General features: G+C 41.3%; 1 protein-coding gene and 1 long non-coding RNA gene across 2 annotated transcripts; one reads left to right on the top strand and one right to left on the bottom strand.

Moving 5' to 3' along the window:
• The first annotated feature begins 7 nt into the window (after positions 1–7).
• On the top strand, positions 8–22,101 carry LOC146379591 (F-BAR and double SH3 domains protein 2-like). The gene is made up of 12 exons (XM_084940880.1): positions 8–2,340; positions 8,148–8,243; positions 11,917–12,033; positions 14,299–14,397; positions 14,692–14,844; positions 14,941–15,075; positions 16,355–16,438; positions 17,876–18,059; positions 18,144–18,367; positions 18,597–18,807; positions 18,895–18,959; positions 19,041–22,101. Exons 1-12 carry the CDS (start codon positions 2,209–2,211, stop codon positions 19,122–19,124), a joined length of 1,584 nt encoding a protein of 527 aa, XP_084797006.1. The 5' UTR covers positions 8–2,208; the 3' UTR covers positions 19,125–22,101.
• Positions 14,391–24,597, bottom strand: LOC146379590 (uncharacterized). Its single transcript, XR_014801444.1, has 3 exons — positions 24,547–24,597; positions 18,575–18,840; positions 14,391–14,479 (listed from the first exon to the last, which is right to left on the bottom strand). It is a non-coding gene; the product is annotated as an uncharacterized LOC146379590 (long non-coding RNA).
• Positions 24,598–24,781: the final 184 nt, after the last annotated feature.

Below are 24,781 nucleotides of genomic sequence, written 5' to 3'. Positions count from 1 at the left end.
TAGGAAGTTCCTGTCAGAAGGAGGGGGCACCGCGAGGGCGTCGAGGGGCGGAAGGCGGTGCCTTAGTGCCTCCCTCCTTCTGACATTGTAAAGGAACCTTAACTTTATTGTTTTTTTAATAGTAAGATATATATATATATGTATGTGTGTGTGTATGTGTGTGTGTATGTGTGTGTGTATGTATGTATATGTTTTTTGTCCTCAGATGAGGTTTGAAGTGTCTGTGTGGTGCAGCTGGTCTGGTCTGTCTCTGTACAGTCGAGGCTGCACCCACCTATAAAAGGTGGAGGCTCACCAGGACATGCACACCTCACAAGTTCCCGGCTCTCTCGACTCGGTTGAAGGCGGGTTTATTGGAGAAGTGGAGGGCAGTGAGGCACAGTCCCCCGTCCCCCGACGCCCCTCGCGATGCCCCTCCTTCTTCGACTAACCCTCTGCATAGGAGCCGTGAGAGCCAGGAACTTGTGAGTTTTGTATGTCCACTCAGGCATCATTCAAACCTGGTCTGTAGGAAGTTCCTGTCAGAAGGAGGATGGACAGTGAACATTTTAAGCCCACTCGGCAGCGACAGATGGCCACCCCTTCCTGAGCCTGGTTCTGTCGGAGGTTTCTCCCTGTTAAAAGGGAGTTTTTCCTCCCCACCGTCGCCAAGTGCTTGCTCATAGGGGATTTTTTGGGCTTTTTTTTTAAAACCAACCGCTGATAAGTTCACTGGCATCAAGTTTAGGACTCTGCAAATATTTAAATGGATAATTTGTCATCAAGTGAGGAATGATCCATTTAAATCATATTTGAGAGTCACATATATTTGTATATAAATATGATTTGTTGGACAATAAGGCCAATCACAGACTAATTTGGACCATTGGGAAAAATTTAATCAATAAAAAAAATTGTATAAAATGCATGTGTCATTGTTTCATATTGATTTCAAATAACATACCATTTGATTTCAACATATTTTTGTTACACTTGCAGTGGTGTTATTTTGTTATGATCCTGTTCATTTTAAATAGAAATAGAAATGTAAATCATCTAAATAGAAATGGAAAACTAGAAAAATTTAAAATATAGCTTTACTAATCTGAAAGTTATTTGTCATTGGAGCCATCATTCCCACAGTGGAAACACATTATTTCATATTATGTTCAATTCAGTAGTTAAAAGTATCAAATTTAATAATGTCTATTTTTAGTTTACTTTGTTAATAAACACATTTTTTAGTATTTTAGAAACACTAACATCATACATATCCAAATATGAAGCAATATTTTAACTCCCATTTACATACAGACCTGTGGCCAACTTTATAAACCATTTTGAATTTTTTCCAGCTGAGGCGTTCAAAATAGATATACTTTTGATTGTCACAGTGTTATTTGGCCAGCTGCCTGCCTAATATAACATAACATCACCACAATATTTTACATTAAATGAGGAAATGTATCTTTGTTTCCTCAGCTAAGACTGCTTGGCTGCTGTAGCTTGTGTTTATGTTGAGAGTGACATCTGATTTAAAAGCAAGAAGCAAAAGCCACTGAGCACCATCAGTCAGCACCGAGGCAATGCTACAAATTTAAGGAACGAAGGTCAATTCTTTGTGTGTGTACATGCACAGAGCACATGTGCACACGGTTGTGCAGATTAACTCACAGATGTATATGACAACTCACGTTTGTGGCATTGACATTGTTTTCCAATCTTAAATGTAATACATACATTTCCGTCATTGGCCATAATTCTTGCAAGGAAGGGACTCAAAGGTCACAAGTTATTAAATAAAATTCATTAAACACACCATTAAAAGAAGTTCACTATTCACTCCTTAAACATCATAGCTAGCAGCAGTTATTTATATCTATGAAAGAGAGAGCTTAATTGTTTGATTAAGCTTGATTGGAATGTCAGCTCCACACTGTGGCTGGTTGATTAAATAAGTTGGGGGAGCAAAAGTAAAATGAGCTACTTGTGGGATACTATTTAACTTGGCTTGGCTTGGCTTGGCTTGGGTAAGCTGCTCATTTTATGCTCATTTTACTTTTCAGATGGTGTCAAGCCTGGCAGTTTGGTGTAATTGTTAGCCTAGTAATTCATAGTAATATATTTCTCACACACAACCTCTGCCTCTCCATGTGAGCAGAGACGCAGCAGCATCTTCTTTCTACAGGAAGCCTGATTAAAATGTGAGGCATTGATACGGTGTACAAGATGAAAGAATATAAAACTGATATTACTAAACCTGATTTCCTTCCATCTATTTTCTGCTGCTTATCTGAGTCCGGTCATGATGCCCAGACGTCCCCCTCCCCAGCCACCTACTCCTGCTCTTCCTGGAGAACAGTGAGCCGCCACTCTGGTGCCTTTCGGTGTAAACGAGTAGCTTTCCAAATAACTCAGCTCTTCATCATGTTTCTAAGGCAGAGCTCAGACATCCTTCAGAAGATGCTCATTTGTGTCAGTTTTTAGCCATAGGTAAAGGTATGACTGTACACTGACGGGTAAATCAACAGGGATCAATACCCTGCTCCTCTTTTTTCCAATACAAGTTCCTCTATCAAATCATTTTTTGACACTTGAGTCAGCAGTCCAAGCAGAGATGTCCAGAAGTTCCTTTTCCCACTTAAGTGGTATTTATGGTCACACAAATGCGTCTGACAACAGACAGGCAGCGAATACTGGGATACCACGGCAAGCCGGCCGAGATGCATAATGTGTCCCAATGTGTCCAGTGTGTGTTTGGTCTGCCCTTACCAGCTCGTCTAGGAGACATCCTGGAGGCCTCCTATTTCAGATGCCAGTCAAACCACCTGCACTGGCTCCTTTCCTTTCTGTGAATGATCACAGTTGAGGAGGAGAAGCTATGCTGTCCCCTGGTATGGTCTCCCCAAGGCAACTGGTTCTTGATGAGGGGCCAAACTTAAGTACAATTCAAAAGACCAAAGTTACTAGCCTGGGACCAGTACTGGGGAGGTTTCTTGTTTTTCCAGAACAGCTGATAGCTGTGCCCCATGAGTTCAGCTTAAAATATCCACACAGGTACTTCGTCCTCCCTCGGGTGGGCAGAGAGCTTTGTGGTCCAGGTGGTGGTCCAGTCTTCGGCTGCTTTAGCTGGCTTTAGAAAAAACCTGAAATTAGAATTAAAACTCTTTGTACCTTCACCTGTGTTACTTACAGTGATATCTTATGTCATTTGTTAACTGTCTCTTTAAGCTTTCAGCAGCTGGAGGGTGAGCGTTTGTTAAAAATAGTCTGTGTGAAAATAGGCAGGCGGTGAACTCGAGCCTGTGACACGTTTTTTTTTTGGGGTTTTTTGGTTTTTTTATTGAACTTTTAATTGCAAAGCAGGAAAACAGCAGTCACCAGCATATACATACACAGGACAAAGATGCATCTACATGTATAGCAGGACATGGGAGGCAGAAAGAAAAAGCCAACAGCAATAGTAATAAATAATGAAAAAGGTTAACAATCGTCCCTTTGTTGCCAGGCTAAATCCCATAAGCCCGATTTCAACCTCTGAGCAGAGGGAGTGTCCAGATGGGCCAAAAAAGGGTCCCATATGCGATAGAAAAGGAAAGGTTTGTCCTTAAGTGCTGTAGAGAAGGCTTCCATTGGCACAATACATATCACAGACTGTAGCCACTGGTTGACAGATGGAGCCTTATCAGAAATCCACAGTACCATAATGCACTTTCGAGCGTAGTGTAGCAGTATGTGAAGGAGATCTTTGCTGCGAAAGCCGGCAGGTAGCTCATCATTTAGTCCTAACAAGCAAGTCCTTGGACCCAGATGCAGTCGGCAATTAAATATAGTACATAGCTTATCTATGAGTGATCTCCAAAACTGTAGAATAACAGGGCAGCTCCACAGACAATGAAAAAAGGAACCAACAGCAGACTGACATTTGTTACAGAGATTAGGCAAAGCTGGAAACATCATGTGCCTCTTCTCAGGTGTAATATAAAGCCTATTTATAAGTTTAAACTGCCTTTCCCAAATAGAATTAGATGCCAAGGCTTTAAAAGGACGACAACACAACTCATCCCAAGCTTCAGCATCTATAGCGCCTACGTCTGATTCCCATTGGCCCTTGATTTTGTCAGAGTTATCCATTCTAAGATCAGACAGAATGTTATAAATCTTTTTAGTGATACATTTTAGTTGGGTAGTTTTTGCCATGAGTGATTCTATAGGAGAAAGACCAAACCCTCCATTAAAATCCTTCAATTTAGAAGTAATATAGTGCTTTACCTGAAAGTACTTCAAAAAATCCTTATTGGTCAGACCAAACTTGCTTTTCAGTTGATTAAAAGTAAGAAGAGAGTTCTCATGAACAAGATCACCCACTGTATTAATCCCTTTGTGAGACCAGTCCGCAAAACCAGCCCGAAGACCAGGTAAGAAGTCAGGGTTTTCATGAATAGGAGTAAGAAGGGAGAAACAATTATAATATCCTTCCAGGCGCCTGACTTTGCGCCAAATAATGAGCATATTCTTTAGCACCATATTATCTTGTGTTAGAACTGTGGCTTTGCCTGAGGAAATATATAGCAGGTTCCGCAACGGAATGCCCTTTAAAGAAGTGGACTCAGCGCTGAGGTAAATAGAATCCGGATCGTCCATAAACCATTCTGTAAGAAATTTTAACTGTGCAGCCAAGAGGTATTGTGGGAAGGAGGGAGCGGCAAGACCACCTTTCTGAACAGGCAAACACAGAAAACTGTATCTCAGCCTAGATCTTTTCTTACACCATATAAAAGAAATAATTGAACCATTTAATTTTGACAAAACCTTTTTGGACAGAGCAAGCGGTAACATCTGGAATAAATACAAGAGGCGAGGGAGGATATTCATCTTGACCAGATGAATACGACCTAAGAGAGACAGAGGGAGGCTGCACCACCTATCCAAATCGCGATTGATGGTCTGAATTAAAGGGGTGTAGTTCACACTATACATTTCTTTTAGATTCGGTGAAATCTTTACTCCTAAATAAGTGAAACCGGAGGGAGACCAACGAAAAGGCTGAGAAATGTTTGGATCAACCTCATTTAGAACAGAGAGAGGCATAGCCTCACTTTTAGAAAAATTGATCTTGTAGCCTGAGAAGGAGCCGTATTGGGAAATTAACGCAACTAATCTAGGAATTGAATGAGCAGGAGAATTTAGAAAAATTAAGACGTCATCTGCATAAAGTGAAATCTTATGTTGAGAATTGTTCAAACAGAGTCCTTCAATAGCAGCATCCTTCCTAATGGCTGTGGCAAGGGGTTCCATAGCCAGGGCGAATAACAAAGGGCTCAGCGGACAGCCCTGCCGACTGCCACGTTCGATACTGAAATTGTCCGACCTATAACCATTGGTAATCACTGCCGAAAGAGGGGACGTATAAAGGATCTGGATCCATTTAACAAAGTTGTCACCTAAACCAAATTCTTGAAGTGTGAAAAGAAGAAACGGCCATTCCAGACGGTCAAAGGCCTTTTCAGCATCAAGTGAGATGACTAGAGCTTCAGGGTTAAACAAAGACAAGTGCTGAATAATGTTAAGTAGGCGCCTCACGCTATGTGTGGAATACCGCCCCCGTATAAAACCAGTTTGATCATTCTTAACGACCGAAGGTAGTATTGGCTCAAGACGTACAGCTAGGACCTTAGCAAGTATCTTCAAATCAAGATTTAAAACAGATATAGGCCTATAAGAAGCGCATTCTTCAGGAGGTTTCCCCTTCTTCAAAATTAGCGAAATATTAGCCTCCATTAAGGAGGGGGGGGAGAGTGCCTGCCTCAAAAGAGGACAGAAGCATCTTATACAGTGGGGAAGTCAGAATCTTACTAAATTTCTTAAAAAATCCCCCCGTGAACCCGTCTGGACCCGGGGCTTTGTTATTTGGAAGCATCTGAATAACTTTCAAAATTTCACTTTGCGTTATAGGTTTACATAAATCATCCCTTTGGATTTCAGTAACTTTAGGTAAATTTAGTCCTAAGAAGAAGTGATGCATACCTTGTTCCAATGTCGATTTAAACTGGGAGGTATATAACTGCTTATAAAAAGTTTTAAAAGTATCATTAATAATTAAATTGTCCTATTTAGGTAAACCAGATGAGTCTCTAACACATGGGATATTACAACCAGCACCCTTATTATGAAGAAGATTGGCCAGATAGCGGTTAGGTTTATTAGCAAACTCATATAACCTCTGCCTCATGAAGAAAAGAGATTTCTCAGCCTTTCTTGTCAATAGTGCCTCCAAAGCTGTTTTAACCACCTGAATGTCATTCCTTAATTGCTCTGAAGGTGATTCATTATGTTTAGCTTGCAGTTCGTGCAATTCCAGTTCTAATTTCCGTTGTTCCATCTGATTTTTCCGCTTCAGGCCTGCTGAATATGATATAATCAGTCCACGGGTGTAAGCCTTCAGGGTGTCCCAAAGCAGGCCTGGAGAAACTTCAGGGGTTGCATTAACCTTTAAAAAATGTTCGAGCTGATCATTTAAAAACATTTCGAATTTTGGGTCGTGAATCAAAAAATTGTTAAATCTCCAGGCATGAGACCGAGGGACAGGATTTAGATCACTTAGCTGAACAAAAACCGGCGCATGATCTGATATAATAATATCGCCTATTGTACATCTCAAAATGTTTCCCAGTGATCGTTTGGGGGTGAAAACGAGATCGATTCTACTACTTGTTCTATGAACACCGGAAAAAAAAGTAAATTCTTTATCGTTAGGATGAAGAGTCCGCCAGGTATCAACCAGATCAAGTTCGTTACAAGTATCTAAAAGTGCTTTGGCCCTTGTAGACATTTGAATTTGTTTAGGAGGGGATCTGTCCTTAGTTGTAGAAAAATAACAGTTAAAATCACCGGCTATCACAGAATTATCACAAACCCAGTCAGAAAAGGAAGAGAGAGTATGAGCAATAAAGTCGTTAGACTGTACTGGTGGAAAGTAAATATTCAGAAATGACACCGCCTGACCACCTAGGGTGCCCTTTAAGGAAACATATCTACCAGACTTATCACAAATTGTTTGGTCAACTGTCAGCGGTAGGTGTTTATGTATTAAAATGGCTGCACCGCGGCTCTTACTCGTAAAGGAGGAACTAAAAACTTGAGCGACCCAATCACGTTTCAGTTTTAGATGCTCCTGAGGCGACAGGTGAGTTTCTTGCAACAAGGCAACATGGACATTCTCCCTCTTAAGAAAACTCAATATTTTTTTCCGTTTAATAGGGTTATGTATACCTCCTACATTCCAGGAACAAACATTTAACACTGAATTATCACTTATCATACAATATTTGAAATAAGCATGGAACCACGCTCAGGTGACCAAAGCATAGCTGATATGTAGGGCTCCCAAACACTGCTCTACAACACCAGTGGGAAGTAAAATACACATAGAAAAACAAACGTCCTGCTTTGCTAACAATTAACAAAAAACTATTTACAAGAAACAGAACCGACAAGAAACCAGAGAGTATGGAGGTCAGACAAAGGTCTCCAACGCCCAGCGGGGGGCGCAAGCAAACTTTCCAACTTGGACATAGAAAGATGCTGGACCAGAGTACGAGTCTTTTCTTAATCAGTAACGTGAAATAGCTGCCCGCCCGCAGCTAAAACAAGGATTCGGATTATAAATGGCTGTGATACGTTTTTAATGTCAGGCTGTGACCACAAACACCAGAGTGGTCATCAGCATTCAGATCAGCTGGTAGTAACCAGAAACGGCTTTATGGTCATTCTCTTAATTGTTATTGGCGTTTTCTTTTATTTGACTTGTGTAAAATAATAAAAAGCTGATTTGGGTTCATTTCATAAGCAAATCAAATAACTTAATACAACAGAAATAAACTGACAGAGTAATGGAAAATAAAAAATTATAGATGTGGCCCTAAGCTACACGGATCACTGGCCACAATTCATTCAGCTGGAGGTCTTTTTTTTTTTTTTAAAGTTAATTTTAAATAGAAATAAATGTGGGCAAGAAATTAAAACTAAATAGGGAGCAAGCCTGAACCCTAAAGGCTTTACTAAGTGTTAATTATGCAGGTTTAGACATGGGCTGATTTGTAAGCTTGTGATAAACCTTAAATAAGTATATATGTATATTTTTGTCTGTTCCCTTGAAACGCATGCAGGTTCTGCAGGAGTTTCACCAGCAGCTGTTTGTGCAGAAGAACATGGCGTTCCAGCAAGCACCAGACTTCATGTTCCAGCCTGTCGACGCAGACACGGTAAATACTGATGTTTTTCTCTTTTTATTCATTATTAAATGCATAAAATATCACATGCGATTGCTTTTAGTGATTATTGGGGAAAATAAACTCGTATTTATTACGCATGGAATGAAATCCCCAACCTTAAAAATTTAGAACTTAACATGATTTCTCTAAAATGTTCAAGTAAAACTTGAAGAATAATTTTTGAAACTATTAAAATCCAAATCTCAAAGTGTTTGGGTTGCTTTTAATACAAATTTTGTAGCATAAAATAAGGTACGTGTTTGACTAATTTAGTTGGCAGGAGGTGTTGATCAGTTTACCGGAAAATCAATTTCTACAGAAAGGTGAAGTGAAAATGTGGATCCTTCAGGTTTGAACTGCACAGGTTGGAAACCACAGATAAAATGCTGTAATGAAAACAGATCAGAGGAGATTGTTGAGAAGTGGAACAAAGCTCAACAGATGACAGATTCATTTGTTTAGACAACAATCAATACAAAATCAGACGAGTGGAACAAGCAGCTCACGGGCATCCTGAAAGCTGAGCTGGCCGGGCCACGTGGCCACAAAAGCCCGGACTGGACTGGGCTCAGGACCTTGATGCTCAAAGCGGCTTTAGGCAGAGCAGATCCACCATTTTGGTCCAGAGTTAAACATCTCAACAATACCAGATGCAGAAAAGATTTTTTGTTTTTAGACATTCATGATCACTGGATTATGAAGCTTGAGAAGCTGGGGGATGACTTTTCCTCTAAATTGATACACAAGCAGGAAAAAATGTTCAATTTTTTCTAATTTTCTAAAAATTTGTAAGTAACAGACAAAGTAGCTCCATTGTTTGAGTGTCAATAATCTGTCTGCACTGAAATAAACGACTAATTTAAATAGATTTTAATCACAAAAGTGCTGCACACACATTATGGAACAGTCTGGGTAAGAAGTCAAAGCAGGAAACATAATAAGTCCTGCGTGATTGGTCTTTATCTTTGTTAGTCTGAACTATGAGCCTGAAGGCAGAACAGTGAACTCTTGACTTTGTACTGTACTCCTCGCCCTGCACAGGAACTTAGATTATTTCCCATTTTTAGTTTTTATTTACAGATGTGTCGTCTCATTTCCTCACCGTGGGACTATTTCCAGCTCGTGTTTGTTCCGACTTTATCAGACTGTTTATCTTCCTAAATAAATGCACGACCTCTACTTTTAATTTGCACTTCAGTACATATATATATATATATATACACACACGCACCTTTTAAAAAGCATATCTTAACTAGTCGCTGTCCTAAACACAGAGGAATATCTGCACAATATAATGACATTTTCCATTTTTATTGTTAATGCACACCACGCACTTATTCCTCTGAACTTCACACTTCCAGGAAGTGTAAACAGATAAACGCGTGCTTTAAAGATTGTCTCAGCTCATTGTCCTCACTGCTAAATGACCTGTGATTATAAGACAAGATACAGACACAGTAATCTGGAAAAGACTGTCACTGTTTTCCATTTGCTTTTGCTTCCAAGCTCTCGTTTTGTCTTGTGCTTTAAATCAAAGAGTTTCGCCTCGTTTTAGAAGTCCAAACACTTGTTGTTTATTCATCTTGAGCCATAAGGTTATGAAAAGAGACATAGTATCTGCAGTCTTCTTTATCTGTGATTACCTGGTCTATTTCAGTCATTTTAGAGGCCATCAAAATCCATCCGGCAGCATCAGGCAAAATCTACCTAACTGATATCTGACAGATGCCATCTAGAAGATGATCCTGGTATAAATATGGAGAAGTTTCATTTGCACTCACTTGGTAGCACACATGTTAAGAGCTTTGAGAGTTTTACTCAAAATGCTGTATTCGCCGGTGAATTAATAGAAAACACACAAAACATCCGGCAGCAACGATGTTTGCTTCTGTTTCTCCACATCATAGAGATTAAATTGGTGCAGGATTGCTGTTTGAAACTACTTGAAACAACTCAAAGTTGATTAAAGGAAACAAGATTTTGGCTTTAGATTGTGGCATGTGGGTTAAAGTTGATTATTTGCAGTTTTTTTGTTTGTTTGTTTTTTACCAGAGCTTTAATGTGTTTTTCCAGCCCTGTTAATTTCACATAGATATCTCCTGTACTTATAAAATTATGAATCTTCAAAAGCGCAGTTGAAAAAGTTTTACATTTCAACCCACCACTATGCACTTTCTGCGCCTATAATTCCTAAAAATGTACTAAAGTTATTACACATATATATTCAGCTGATTGTAACGGGGTCATGTGGGGTCATGTGTGTGTGGAATGACCCAGGATTTTTATTTTATAAAACACCCGCAGGTCTGAACCTCCCTTTCTACATGATAGCCCTGTGCAACAGGTCATGTAACATGTAACAGGCCTTTAAAGTTAGGTAAGAAGTTTACAGAAAATCAAATGCTGCTGTTCACCTCATGATTGCCTCAATATGGCTGGTGAAATGATGCTGCTGAGATAACTTTCCAGAGTTGCTAAATTCTTCCTTCCTTCCTTCTTTGCTTCCCTCCGACTGTTTTGCATCTGTTACGCTCTCAGCTTTATGGATTTCTCAGTTCAACTTGACTGCCTGGATTGTTTTTCAGTGCCAGTTCAGGTCTGAAACCTCTGCTGTGGTCAAAATCTGCCCTGGGAGCTGCACTTTAGGTGACAAATGTAGATATGCGTATATAAAATACACATCCTAAACTCCTTTACGAGTCCCATTGCTGACATGGGTGCTAATTCAGGTGCACCTGCTCATGAAGCCCGCAGTGTCTCCTTGTGGCCTTAAGTCTATTTTAAATAATTTTACAGCCACATTTGGCTTTTATTGGATTCTTTGCCCACTATAAAAATTAATGTAAATGTCAGCTTTGGTCCAAAAATATTTTCCTATCAGGCTGTAAGGTGACGCTGCAGGTCTGCCAAGCGATGTGTGACGACTCCCGTTCGTGGATGTAAAAGAGTCCGATTCTGCCGCCCAGCTACGCCGCTTCTTTTCTCCTCTGCCCCGCCGGACAACACTAGACAATTTGTTCAAACTGCAAACGCTGGTGTTGTTTTCATTGGAAGTCAAACAAGCAGCAGCCTGTTCCTAAAGAAAACATTAGTGGTGGAGAGCCTCCCCTGCCTCCCCCTGCACCCACCCTTCATACCACTTGCACCAGACGGAGGGATCCGGTAAGGAATAGAGCTGAGTTTGGGAGGGAGGGGCAGGAGGTAGGCCGGGCCCTGTGAACAGCCCATCTGTGAAAAGGAGGCATTGTGAGCGGGCCTCACCAGAGTGCACTGACCCCCACACTCCCTCCACCCAGCCTCTCCCCTCCATATTCAGACACACAGCTGATGTCATGTGGAAATGGCTTAAATCATTTTGTCGGGGTTTAGAAGAAAATAAAAACTGAAGACCGTCACACCTTAAAGTCAACAAATATAAACCTGGCTCGTCAGAAGTCTTGAAACTCACCAGCCATCCTGGAGCAAATCAGGGCGGTTAGTTTAAAGCCTGTATCTGTATCACTGGGGAAAAAGCTGTAACTTACATTTCAGTGATGACTGGGATTTAAAAAATATTTAAAATTCACTGAAGAATAAAACACTTCAAAAACTGTCTGAATGATAATGTTTACTTATTAGTAAAAACATTCTTTGTTATACACTGGTGTGTTTGCCTTCGCTGTAGGTGGTGCAACTGCAGAAAGAGAGCGGGACGGCGGAGGAGCACACTCTGGATAAGGAGGCGAGGAAATGGGCGAGCCGCGTGGCCCGAGAATACAAGAGCATCATCCACACTCAGAAGGTGAGAACCTCATCAAACACAGACAGTTTCTGCAGGCATCAGGACAAAGATGGTGTAACCATGTCAGTCTGTGTGTTTACTGAAGTACTTTATTTTCATTGTGCACATATCCAGTGCACAACTTCTCCCTGTAATACAATTAGTTCCTTATATTACAATAAAACAATAAGTACATAGGGTGTCAATTTTCTGTTCTGCATGCATGTGGTGCAAATGGGTCATAAAATGCAGCAGGTCATGCAGTGTTACAGTTGTAGTGCATGTTCGCTGTGAGGTAGTAATTGTTATTGAGTTCTTTTTGTGTTATTTTTCTGTGGTCTGTTAATGTTGAGAGAAGTTCAAAGGTGTTTTAATGAACACTTTTAAACTCGTGGCTGTTAACTCTGTTGCTGTTGACTCTACAGGCAAAGTGTCAGGACATAAATCATGTTATCATGTTAAACACTTCATCATATCCTTTCTAGTAGGGCTGCTCAATTAATAGAATTTTAATAGAAATATCAGCCTGAGACACTTCGAACACCAAGCAAACAGTTAGATGTTGACAATAAAAAAAATAATTAATTAAGAATTAAAAACATAAACTCGTTCAAGAGTGAAAGATGTGCCACGGTGTGACGTAACATAGCCACATACAGAAACTTCTCCTTGCTTCATGTGACATGAATCATGTCCTTATTGTGCTTTCTGGCGGGGGGGCTGAAATTGTTTAATTATATTTTTATTGATTAGAAGAAAATAGAAACAAATATAACCATGTCGTTCATGAGACGACTAAGAAAGGGTTTATAATGCTGACGTGGTGTAACAGTCCAGACACCGTGCAGTGAATTAAGTTACACATGATGTATGTAAATGATTAAAGCACGGTGTGGATATTTGAAAACACAGCAGGTAACACTGGTCCTTGTGCTCCGAGTAAAGCGTGTAATCGTTATTCACAGCGATCCAGTAACCAAATTAGTTCAAATCGAATCAATCAGTCAGTCAAATAAGATGTTATATTTAAAACAACAGACACACATAGGAGATAGGTTTTCTTTATTGTAATGACATAAGCATGTTCTTTTCTTGTTGTGTAAGAGACGATCTGACTGGATGGCTGTTCGACACAGAAACGTCCTGAAAGTCCATCTGTTACGATCCGGTCAGTGCCAGCGTAGCACCATCTGCTGTTTCGCAACAGAAACAACTTTTCTGTGTTTTGTTAGATTCATAAAGCGAAGCAAAAAAATTGGCAAATTCAGGTTTTAAACATAAAACACCTTTAAAAATAAGTCCCACAAAGTTGATGTTTAAATTCTCTTTTAGGGTGTAAAAATCTGCTAGTTTTAGAGCTACAGATTACTTGTTGAGCCCTCTATTGTTAAAAATAGATCCTGTAGCTTTTTTGGAGAATCTGTGGATTTAAAAATATGTTAAAATTAGCTGGTCCATGCCCCCATCCTGCAACAGCAGCAGTTGAGACAATATATTTACCCATCAGTCATGTCTAAATTTTAGTTTCTTGTTCTCACTGCCTTGAGCCTCTTCTGTTTAAGCACATTTTGCATGTAAAGAAATGTGCTCTATAAATAAAATTGGCATTGACATAAATTTCTATGCCTATCAAAATGATATCCTCAGCAGTTAAAGGTATGAGTGGTGGTCATTTTTGTTGCTTTTGCTTTCACTATATAATGAATAAACCCATATAAGGAAAAGTCATGAAATATGATGATCATGGGATTTTAATTTAACAGTTTTTACAATTCCAGAGGAGTCAAAATGACCCTTTGGACATGATTTGTGTGACGTTCTGCAAAGAGAAGGAAATCCTCTGGGAAGTTTAAGTCTCTGAATCTAAACGTGCGTGTTGTGTCTGTGTTTGGGTTTGGAGTTATTCTGATGTGGTTTGTCACCCCTTACTCACACAATCCCTGGAAAATCTTTGCAGGAAGTGTACAAAATGCACTGATGTGTCACTTTTTTCCATTAAACTGGAATTTGGCCTTTAATGCAGCGTAGCCGGTCAGCTGGATGATAATAATAAACCTCGACATCATAAACTTCTCCATATTTTACTGCGGCATGAAAGGATAAAAGTGACAAGAGCTCCGTCTCACTGGTTTATTGCGAAAGCCAGTTTAAGATAAGTGAGCACAGCTCGTGCAGCGACCTGTTTCCAGATGTCGCTGGTTACGTTGATCGCTTTATTGTTGGACCGTTTCCATCCGTGTTCCTTTGTATACGTCACCACAATGGTTGTAATTGTTTTGTTTTCAGGCCCTGGAGGAGTACGGGACCCAGGAAGCTTCGGAGCCAAACAACAGCGAGCTGGAGACCAAGATGGAGGTGGCCAGGCAGAGTCTCCGGAGGGCAGAGGTAACCTTCGAACTTCTAGATCAGCGATTTCTCCATCTTCTGAATCAGTTTCTCCTTATTTAAAGTTGCCCCAGTGCGCCACCTGCTGGTTTGAAAGGTGAAGTGACAGATTTAAAGGATTAATGTTCTGTTAGAAGAGAGCAGAGGTGTTTAAAACACATTAAGTATTTATTTTATTTTCATACTAATCTCATTGTGTTTTCTTTATTCTTTGGGGGGTGGCGGGTTGTCAGTGGGTTGTGAAAGTCTGGTGGTCTTTAACTCACCTTTATTTTTTATTTTTTTTGCTGCTAGACAGTGAAAGCGAAAGCCGAGGCCCGGCTGGACCTGCTAAGGGAGGCGGGAGTCCCGGTTGAAACGTGGCTGAAGAGTGCGATGAACCAGGTGATGGAGGAGCTGGAGAACGAGCGCTGGAACAACCTCAGTACCCACGATCCTTCACTCTCTGTAAGACAAAAACTCCAATTCCACAGTGCTGTAGTTTTGAAGTATATGCGCTGTAGATTTGTGCCCTAAGCGCAGATGTCGGTCTAACATCCGTAGGTAACAGCAGATTTGGAGCGAGAGGATGAAGAGGAGATGGAGGACAGCGGTGAAGTGTTGGATGACAGCAGCTCCAGCCCCTCCAGCACCTTGAAAAACTATCCACTCACCTGCAAAGTGCTCTACTCCTACAAGGTAACGGCACACGCTTAAGCAGGGTCGTAGCCGATGAGTCAGTCAGTGCCCAGAGAAATGGTGACATCTACAAAGCCTCATGTGTTTGCAGCGAGTCGAGTATGAGTTTAGTTTTCTAAACAATCAGTGTCACTGCTGTGGAAAAAAACCACTGTTTGATTGCTGTTGCAGCATCTCTGCGCTTTCTGTATTGACAACTCGTTAAAATACGTGTAGAGGCCGGCCTTGCCTCGAGCTCGAAGCACTGGGAGTGTTTGTTGGGAGTTACAGAAGCAGTCATTATTAGAAAATGCAGGAAGCTGGTGTAGCTGGATATTGATGGATGAAGATGGAGATTTTAGAAGAACAGTGACTTGCAGAGTTACACGTTCTGTCCTCCGTAAACCTCATTTTCATGCAGAATACATAAAACGGCTGGAAGTGAAAGGAAAAGTATTTTTAAGATTCTGTAGGTTTAACCATATTTTCTGGTAATTATATGATTTAAAATTTAAATCTTTTTAAGTGTCTTGTCATGTTCTCCTGTGCCTCTGTGGTTCTCTCCAAGTTCCTCCTTCATTAAAAGACAAACTTGTTAGATTAAAGCTTCTGTTACTGACGCAGACAGCTGGAGACTCGATGGCTGAGTGTTCATTCCTGTTATATTTTCTAAAAGTGTGGTTGAAGTCTGCCGTCTGTGTGGTGCATTATAATGTGGATGCTCTCTGTGTTAGCCTACAAAGCTGGCTGGGATTTCCTCCATCCCTGCTGGATGGATGTCGTCATAAAATCTATTAAGATGTAAATACGGTTAACCTCTCCACACATGATTTAAATATTTGGATTGGACGTGGATCTTTAACATGTCACCAATTATAATTCTGACTTTGAAGTAAAGCCACTTTTTGTTTTGGCTGTTTTTAATCAGTTCCAGTCGTGTTTAACCCCCATTTAGATTTACTTTCCCAAACTTTGTGGCACTAATGATTCTGTGTCCAGGTTTAAAACACCTGCTCTCTGAATTTGTACAGAAATTCTAGTGTAAGTCTGAGTTTTGTGCTGCTTTGGAGTATCAGTTGTTTTATATTACCTGAGTCCTGAGTAAAGTGTGGTATTAATGCAGGCATGGTCTCAGTGTTTTCTTCAGTGTTCTGGCTGATGTTATTGAAGCCACCGTGGGCATTTTTGTCCGTTCACCAGTGTGGCGGTATTTGAAAAATATACATCACGGGTGAAATGAAGATGGTTAAACTGTTACATTGCACCTTTAATTTGAATTAACGTGTTTGTCTGTCTGCAGGCTTCTCAGCCGGACGAGCTGACCATCGAGGAGCAGGAAATCTTGGAGGTCATCGATGATGGCGACATGGAGGACTGGGTCAAGGTACAAAAATAACACAAACACAATTGTGTAGCAGAAGCACTCTCATGTTTGAGGGTTGGTTGTTTTGTGTATTAGTTCACTCTCTGGCTCTTAGACTGTTTGACAAACATTTAGTTTCAGTTTTTATAAGAACTCGCACCGGTACAGACTATCTGCTGGTTTTAGTGTTTCTCTGGGATCAGTTGGACTGATGTGGCTTCAGGAATTAGAATAATTCAACTAAAATGCGTGCGGTGCATTGAGGCAGGTCAGGTTGGCCTTGGTGGTAGAAGCTCTGCTGAACATAAAGACAAATCAAAAAATTTACAAATACACAGTTCTCTGCTTCGTTTTTTGGCCCCGCAGCTGTAAAGAGCTGATGGGAGATTCTCGTCACCCAGCCGGGCAGGCAGGTGGGCGGGCATGGCACCCAAGTTTGTGAATGCAATAATTCATGAATGAGGCAGTTTTTAAATTCATACCTTAAGTGCAGCTACTGAAAATCTGGGCCAAATCCTGATTGATGGTGATCCAATCCTGCCTCAGCAGCGCTCCGGTTTGATCACAGTTTGTCAGATTCTACTTTTTAACAGCGGTTCGTGGACTCTTGATCAGTTTTAGATCTGCGGAGTGACCTGGTCATGGATATAAAATGTTAATTTGATGATCTCCCAGCTACTTAGTTATCATTTTCACTTTGTTTGTCACAGACTGTTACAAAGTTGCTCCTGGACCTTTGGGAGAAAATTTGAGAAATCTTTGAGGACATTTTTCGGGTGGTCAGTGGTGTATACTTAAATGTAGAAATGTCAGCTGTGGATGCTCCCATCATTGTGTGAAGTCATTCTTTTATAAACGCCTCTGCAGAGCTGCTGGTGTGTAGTCATTGTGTACTTTGTGTGTGATTGTTTTCAGATCATTTCCCTGAAGGAACATTGTCCATTGTTGCTGTTTTACTTTTGTTTATTGTGTAAGTCTGGCTTTCCTGTGAGCCATTGTGCAAATGTTCCACGTGTTGAGCCAATATTTTATGTATATTTACTTAGGTGATTATCTTTTCATATACAGATATAGTGTTTTTATTGGGGTATTTATTTTAATTATATATAGATCTGTTTTAGTGCTGTGATTCCCCACAGCATGCCCCAACAGAGATCCCAATACCTCTGAGTGTTTTCAATCTGAATGAAAATAAGTAAGCAGCGGGAGTGGAGGTTCATGAAATCAAGCTTCATGAATTCAGCAGAGGCTTGTTTAGGATTTTAGAGGTCTCGTTAATTCAGGAAGAGAGAACAAAAGCTCTCCTATTATTCTCTTTGTGGCTGTTATTAAATTCTGGCGGTGATATTGTTACAGCCCTACTCTTTACATCTGACTTTATTTTTTCTCATTAGGAGTTTTCCTGTTGAAACATTTTTGGCTGTTGTCATCGTCTGTGTGCATTGTCTGTGTTTCCAGGCCAGAAACCGTAGCGGACAGGTGGGCTACGTCCCAGAGAAATACCTGCAGCTGCCCTCCTCCAACAGCCTGCTGAGCATGCTGCAGTCGCTGGCCGCGCTGGACGCCCGATCCCATTCCTCCAGCAACTCCACCGAACCTGAAACCGAACTCCCAACCGGCTCCGTCAACGGAGACTCCAGTGGTGAGATCCGCCTCCACCAGATAATATCGGAGTTTTGACTTCCTGCTTTGTTTAATACCCTCGTTGCCACTGTCTGTGTTGCAGTTTCATTCGCAAAGGCTTTGTACGACTACGCGGGTCAAACGGAAGATGAGCTGTCGTTCCCAGAAGGCGCCATCATCCGCATCCTGAGCAGAGAGACCCACGAGGACGATGGCTTCTGGGAGGGCGAGTTTAACGGCGTTGTTGGTGTGTTCCCCGCAGTTCTTGTGGAGGATCTCACCGTGACCAGCGAGAATGGAGATGGGCAAAGAGACGGCAGCGCACAGGTAGGCTCACGCTGACTTAAATTTCATGTTCTACACAATTAAAGTTCTTCTGGTTGAACGCACACACACTGTGTCCCCCCCTGGATCAGCTGCCTCTACATCAGCGCAGTACAAATCTACTGTAGCAACTTATTTGTGACACTAAGTCCTGTGTTGTTAAATAATTTATTTCTTTTTATTTTATATAAAATATTAAAGTTTGCACACCTGTCCACTGTTTGTGTTGAAGGCTTCCCCGTCCACACTCTCTCAGTGCGACCGCTCCCCTCGTGGTCCCTTCCAGCCGGGACCTCTCCACAGCAGCCCCCTTCAGACCCCCACCGTGTCCTCTCCAGTGTCGAGTCCCTGCAGCGCCACAGCCTCTCCCATTGGCCGACCACCCTCCTATCACAACGGACACCACAGACCGCCGCCGGCTCCACACAAAAGCCCCTTTCACAGTAAGAATCTCTGGTTTGTCTGTGAGTGGTTATCTGTAAGAAAAAAGGCCGGTGTGAATAATAATCTGCCTCCTCTGCCCTCTTCAGGTCCAGCACAAAGCTCCCCCCAACCCCCCAAATACCCGGAGAGCGGCGGTGGCACCATCCGACCCGTGAGTAAAACCTTCTGTGGTGACGTAAATGACAGCAGACTTTTTTATCTTCATTTTAACTGAGCCGGTGGATTTTTACAGGTACGTGCCGCACCTCCGCCCCCGAAGCAGCATCCTCGCGGGCAGGTGAAGCGGCGAGAGGAGGTTGAGATCACACTGGTGTGAAGGCGGCACCCCCTCGAGCAGGGACTCGTAAAAACACTCCCAAAGGAAACCCAAGGAAACTTAAAAACTCCTGAAGACGCCTGGAGACGGAAGAAGCCCCCCCCCACTCGGAGAAGGAACACCGCTGCGCCTTTTTCTTTTAACTTCCCGTTCAGTGTTCTCGTTTCTCAACACTACTTTACCCAGAGTTTGTACAAGGCTTCATTCTCACCCCCGAACAGTTAATAAGGTGATAACGAGCAAAAGAAGTTGATAGAAAAGTTAGCATCATTTTATCCGTTAGTAAAAATCAGTGTGTTTGGACTCGCTGGCTGATATTTTAGGGAGTCGAGCTCATTCGTTCCCTTGCAGAGAGCTCAGTGTGGTATCATTCATCAGTTCGAGCGGCCAGTTTGGTTCTAAAGAACATGCAGCTGACTGAATGAGGCGTTTCATGATATTTAACGCACCGACAGCATAAAACAGAGTCGTTAGCTGATGAGCAGACCCTGGATTTTCTGTTGTTTGAGACTCGGTCATAGCAGCGTTTCATGTTAAAGTAAAACATGTTAGACTGGACTGACCTTGACCTTTGAGAGGTCAAACTGAAGGAAGCGTTTGTGTTTTACCTTCATTTTTCTGTTTATGAACAAAGACACGAGTCTGCAGAACATATCGTCGATCAGGCCTGTGTTCCCTAGATTTAGACACATTTCACACCCCTTCAGTGAGTCTTGATGATTTCAGCTGTGTTCTGAAATGAGAAACTGAACCCTTGAACACATCAGGGAACTGTTCACAGAGGTCCCAGAGACCTCTATAGGACCAGAAGTCTTTTACAGACGCAGGGGTCGCCCCCTGGTGGCCTGTAAATAGAGTACAGGTTTTTTTTTTGTTGCTTCACTTTTCCAACCTGGCAGCTGTGTCAATGTTCTGATGTCTGTGGTCCTTTTTGGCAGTGACGTCATTCCCGAGTTTGTGCATTCCAGCAGGAAAGTCAGAAAAGCAAAGTAAGATGGGATTTATTTTAGCTGCAGCACGTTCATTGATAGAATGTGGTAAGTGCTTAGCGTGTGGCTTATATTATGAGTCACAAATACAGGTGAGTGACAGAGCAGATTATGTTTATGTTCTCTGTCACCATCTTGGATTGTTGAGGCTGCTCTGACTTTCCAAGAAGGAAATACTAGTTGAGGGGGAGTTCCAGATGAAAATTACTACTGGGAGCTCAGGAATTCCCGACTTCCGACTCAATCTGGAATGCACCGTAAGCCAAGGGCCAACAAGACAACAGCAGATATTTTGACGTTGCCCCCTGGTGACAGGACAAGGTTACAGCACCATTGTACAACCACACCGCTGCCTTCAGTGACCTTGCTTTTTAGGTGTAACCACTTTTCTGTATCTCTGTTGACACTTAATCGCAAAAAAAAAATGTTGTTTGAAGTCAAAATACAAAGAAATTGTGAGCAGTAATGGGCAAAAATAGTCTGATAATCGCATATCACATCATCAGCAAACCATAAATCAATTTTCTGTTTTCACCTGAGCGATCTTTAGGCTGCCCGTGCTCCACACGGGTATTGCACATGTTTTCACTTCTTTTTTGGCTTCATTAGTCGATTATGTTTAAGATAAACTGCCTCCTGGCTCGGGTTTCACATTAAAGTCTCTGCAAGAAAACAGATAAGTTCTTCCTTCAGCTCGTCGGAAAACATCACTTCTAACTGATCGTGTTATGGATGCCTTAGCTACAGAATTTCTCCTCGTTTATGGATTGAAGAAAGAATTTTTTATGTTATAGTTATGATTTCGCCCCCGTTGTGTCTCACGTCGTAGCTCTTTGTTACCACCATCAGATTCACGTCTATGCAACAGAGCTGCACTTGTGAGCAAACCAAAAGTCTCCAAAAGAGGCTGGTCCTCTCCGCCGACACACGTGACCGCTCGCGGTTACACAAACAAGGGAAAAGTGGCAATTTTTACCTGTGATTGTTTTGGATCCCTTATCTTTTTTTCCCCTTCTAATGTTTAGGAAAAGTTTAAAGTGGGAAACATAGCACGTAAACACACAAACACACAGTCTAACTCTTTTGTTTTTATGTTGCATAATACAGAAAAAAACTGTTTTTACAACACTAATGATGCCAGTAACAGTCGCTGTTGGGGAGGACAGTTTACACTGAGCATGTGCAGTTTAAAGATGCCTTTTATTTTTAAGGAGGAAACCATCCTGAGCTGCTAGCTGTCCAGTTTAAAATCTATAGTGAAGCACTTTCTGATGTCTTCTTATTCCTTTTCAGTATTGTGGATGTTTTGTTCAATATTTCCTGTTTGATGTTTGTTTACCAGCCGTATTGGTATCAATACTTCCTGTTATTTAGCCGTAAATAGCCATTGTAGTGTCTTTGATTGAGATATGACTTATCGATCGTATTGATAGTTTACGGAGAGCTTAGAGATGGATATCTGTGCAAGTAATGGCACAGCTTTTTTCCCCTTTTTTGTTTTTAGAATTAGGATTTTAAGAAAACAAAAACAATTAAACTGTAGCTGAATCTGATCAGAGGAAAAGAGGTATCCGTCAGCCGTGATGCTGCGTTCTCGTTGATCTCCTTGAGATCTGAATGACATCAAACTTATTTTTGAAGTTTGCATTTACCCTGTTGTATTAAAAGAATAACTAAAGTTTCTTTTCCATTCCAGAATTTTTTGTTAACCTGTTTACTGGTCTTGATTATGCATCAAGTCAGAATCTGAAATTCATTTTTTTTAAAAAGGACGTAAAAACTCCCACGTTTTACAGCGTCGGCTATGCGGAGGCTGCCAGGCGTCATATTTACACACCCATGGATGTTTAACTGTATTTATTGTGTACAAATAAATGTGAAATAAAGATAGCTTAAATGGAACAAGACTCTGTTTTAACTCTTAATTCCTGCATCCACCTGTTTAAAATATATTATTTTAAAATAATGTGTTACATGACTACACAGAAGGATGTTTCAGCTCAGTATATAGCAAATATAAAAAATATAAATAATTCTTAATTTTAAAATAAACATTAATCTGATTATTAAAAAAATTATTGGACAAAAAGTACATGGAAAAAAGAACTCTGTGAAATAGAAAAAATAAAGTTCAATATCTTGAAAATCAAATAGAATACAAGCTTTGTTTTCTTCTTTGTTTTCTGTATTTATCTGTTTGTATAAGACAAACAGTTTATCATAAGTAACTGAAAGTCTTTCGGCTCTTTGAAGAAAAACTGATGGGATCCAACAAATAAACATAACTAAAAACTGCAGCCTCAAAAGTAAAACTCATTTGTTGCTGATAACGAACGCAAATCCAAAGTGTTGTTGTTCCCACCCCAGAGCAGCAGGTGGCAGCAGCACGATACAAAGGAACTGTACTGTACTGGGATTTCTGTTCGTTTATTTTATTTTTTTCCAAAAAAAGAAGCCGTTTTTAACGTAAACTGTTGATTAAAGAGTTTTTTGTTGCAGTTTGACCTTCAGCTGAACTTAATGTTGGGTTTCTATTGATTTTAGAGAAGCTATTCGCTGAGAGGTTGTCATAATTCATGCATGAAAGGGTTAAAACTTATCCTTTGTTTCATTTTTTAGTGAAACTCTGGTAGAGTAGCTTTGAAACTGATAATTCAGCATATACTAAAAAATAAAAGCCTTTTCTTACAGTATATTTGTGTGTATTTTATTTTGCAATATTTCTAATTACCACACTTAAAAGTGGACAGCCTGTAATGCTATCATGACTCATCACTCAGATGCGTTTTCGTTTGAAAACGCATCTTTTTCTCTCCGTTTTAGCCTTCCGTCCACACTGAGACAGCGTTTTCGGTCAAGGAAAACGCAGCGTTTTGAAAACGCTCTCCAAAGCGTATACATTTGACGCCGTTTTCGCGTAGCATTGTGGAAAGCGAACTGGAGCCTTTTTAAAAACAATGATTATGTAGTGGGTCAGGGCTGCTCGGGGTTCTGTTTGTACAGTTATGTTTTGTTTATGTTGCCATAGTGACAGGTGACGCCCTCTCGCTGCGACGGTGTGTCCTTCCGGGGTCAGAGGGCGCCCTGTGTTGTTGTTGTTGTTGCCGCGCTAAGCAGTTAGCTAGCGGCAGTGTTCTTCTGCAAATGTGAATAAACGGCTGTGCTCCCTGGCTAGCTCACGGGAAGCAAGACCAAACGATACCTCTGTCTCCTCCTTGTCTGAGCTCGCCACAATACATTGTAGACTACGTCCACACGTACACGGGTATTTCTGAAAACTGAGATTTTTCGTTTTTTTTTTTAAAAATCCCATCCACACTTCAACACCAAAAACGAAGGAAAATGCTGCCAGGAGCATGCCAAAGCAACAGGTGGCGATATATTCCTAACGTGTAGAAATGTTGGCCAATCAGATGTCTAGACGCCTGGGTGGGAAAGAGTAAACAAAGATGGCGGCGCAAAGAAGCAGAAGTGAGTCCTATGTGTGGAGGGACAGTAACTGTCTGTGTATGTAAGCATTTAAACACCACAGAGAGTAAAATTAACAGTATTTTGTCTAAGTCCGCCATTGTAGAAATTAATTTCACCGAAACAATAACTTGGCGCACAGTGTGACATCAAAAAAGGCGCACACCTTTGACCCTGCGTTTTCTCCGTTTTCCTTGTCCATAGTAAAGGCAAAAACGGAGTTCTTGAAAATCTCCACCCAGGCAGGAATTTTTAAAACTCTCCGTTTTCAGTGGCCGAAACGTGTGGACGAAAGGTACAAACGCATAGAAAAATCTACGTTTTCAAAAATACCCATACATGTGGACATAGCCTAGTCAAGTGATCCAATCATGTGATAAATTGTGACAGCCCCGTTAAAGATTAATATCAGTTTGTACATGCTCCAGATAGCTTTTCTTCAAATTCTTTAATTCTCAATCGCTTTTGCAACTTTGTACTTTTGTATTACTTGCAGCAACAACTCCACCTCATTGTTAGTCCATTTAAAAAACTGGTGGCTTTTCCTCGACATTTTGCCGCGACGTTTCAAAGAGCCGGAAAGTAAATAAACGGCAGACGGAAATGAGGCAGGTCGAGTCACCTTGCGTTTCACGCATGCGCAGTACTGGAACGTAAGCGTTTTCGGCCGTTTCAATGTGGACGCACAACTCTGTGAAAACGGTAGCGTTTTCAAACGAAAACGCCTTTTTCAAATTTATCCGGGCCGTTCCAACTACGTCACCAATCACCACACTTCAAAGCACAAAGCCTGCGTTGTCACAGTAACGCATTCTGCAATAGGAGGTCATATGTAGGAGTGAACTTGACTCTCACACAGCCTGAACTGTCTGCCTGTCCTCATGTCTGCAATGCTGCTATCTCCTGTCACCCGTCACCCTGCATGTTTCTAAGGTTAGTTTTCTCCATATTTATGTTGTTCATACCTGGTGTGTAGGAAGTTCCTGTCAGAAGGAGGGGGCACCGCGAGGGCGTCGACGGGTTTCTTGGAGAAGGGGAGGGCAGTGAGGCACAGTCCCCCGTCCCCCGACGCCCCTCGCGATGCCCCTCCTTCTTCGACTAACCCTCTGCAGAGGAGCCGTGAGAGCCAGGAACTTGTGAGTTTTGTATGTCCACTCAGGCATTATTCATACCTGGTGTGTAGGAAGTTCCTGTCAGAAG

The sequence above is a fragment of the Perissodus microlepis genome, chromosome 10, assembly GCF_051167445.1.
Source record: "Perissodus microlepis isolate ML-2025 ecotype Zambia chromosome 10, ASM5116744v1, whole genome shotgun sequence".
Classification (NCBI taxonomy): Eukaryota; Metazoa; Chordata; class Actinopteri; order Cichliformes; family Cichlidae; genus Perissodus; species Perissodus microlepis.
This window is presented reverse-complemented; position numbering and strand designations above follow the sequence as displayed.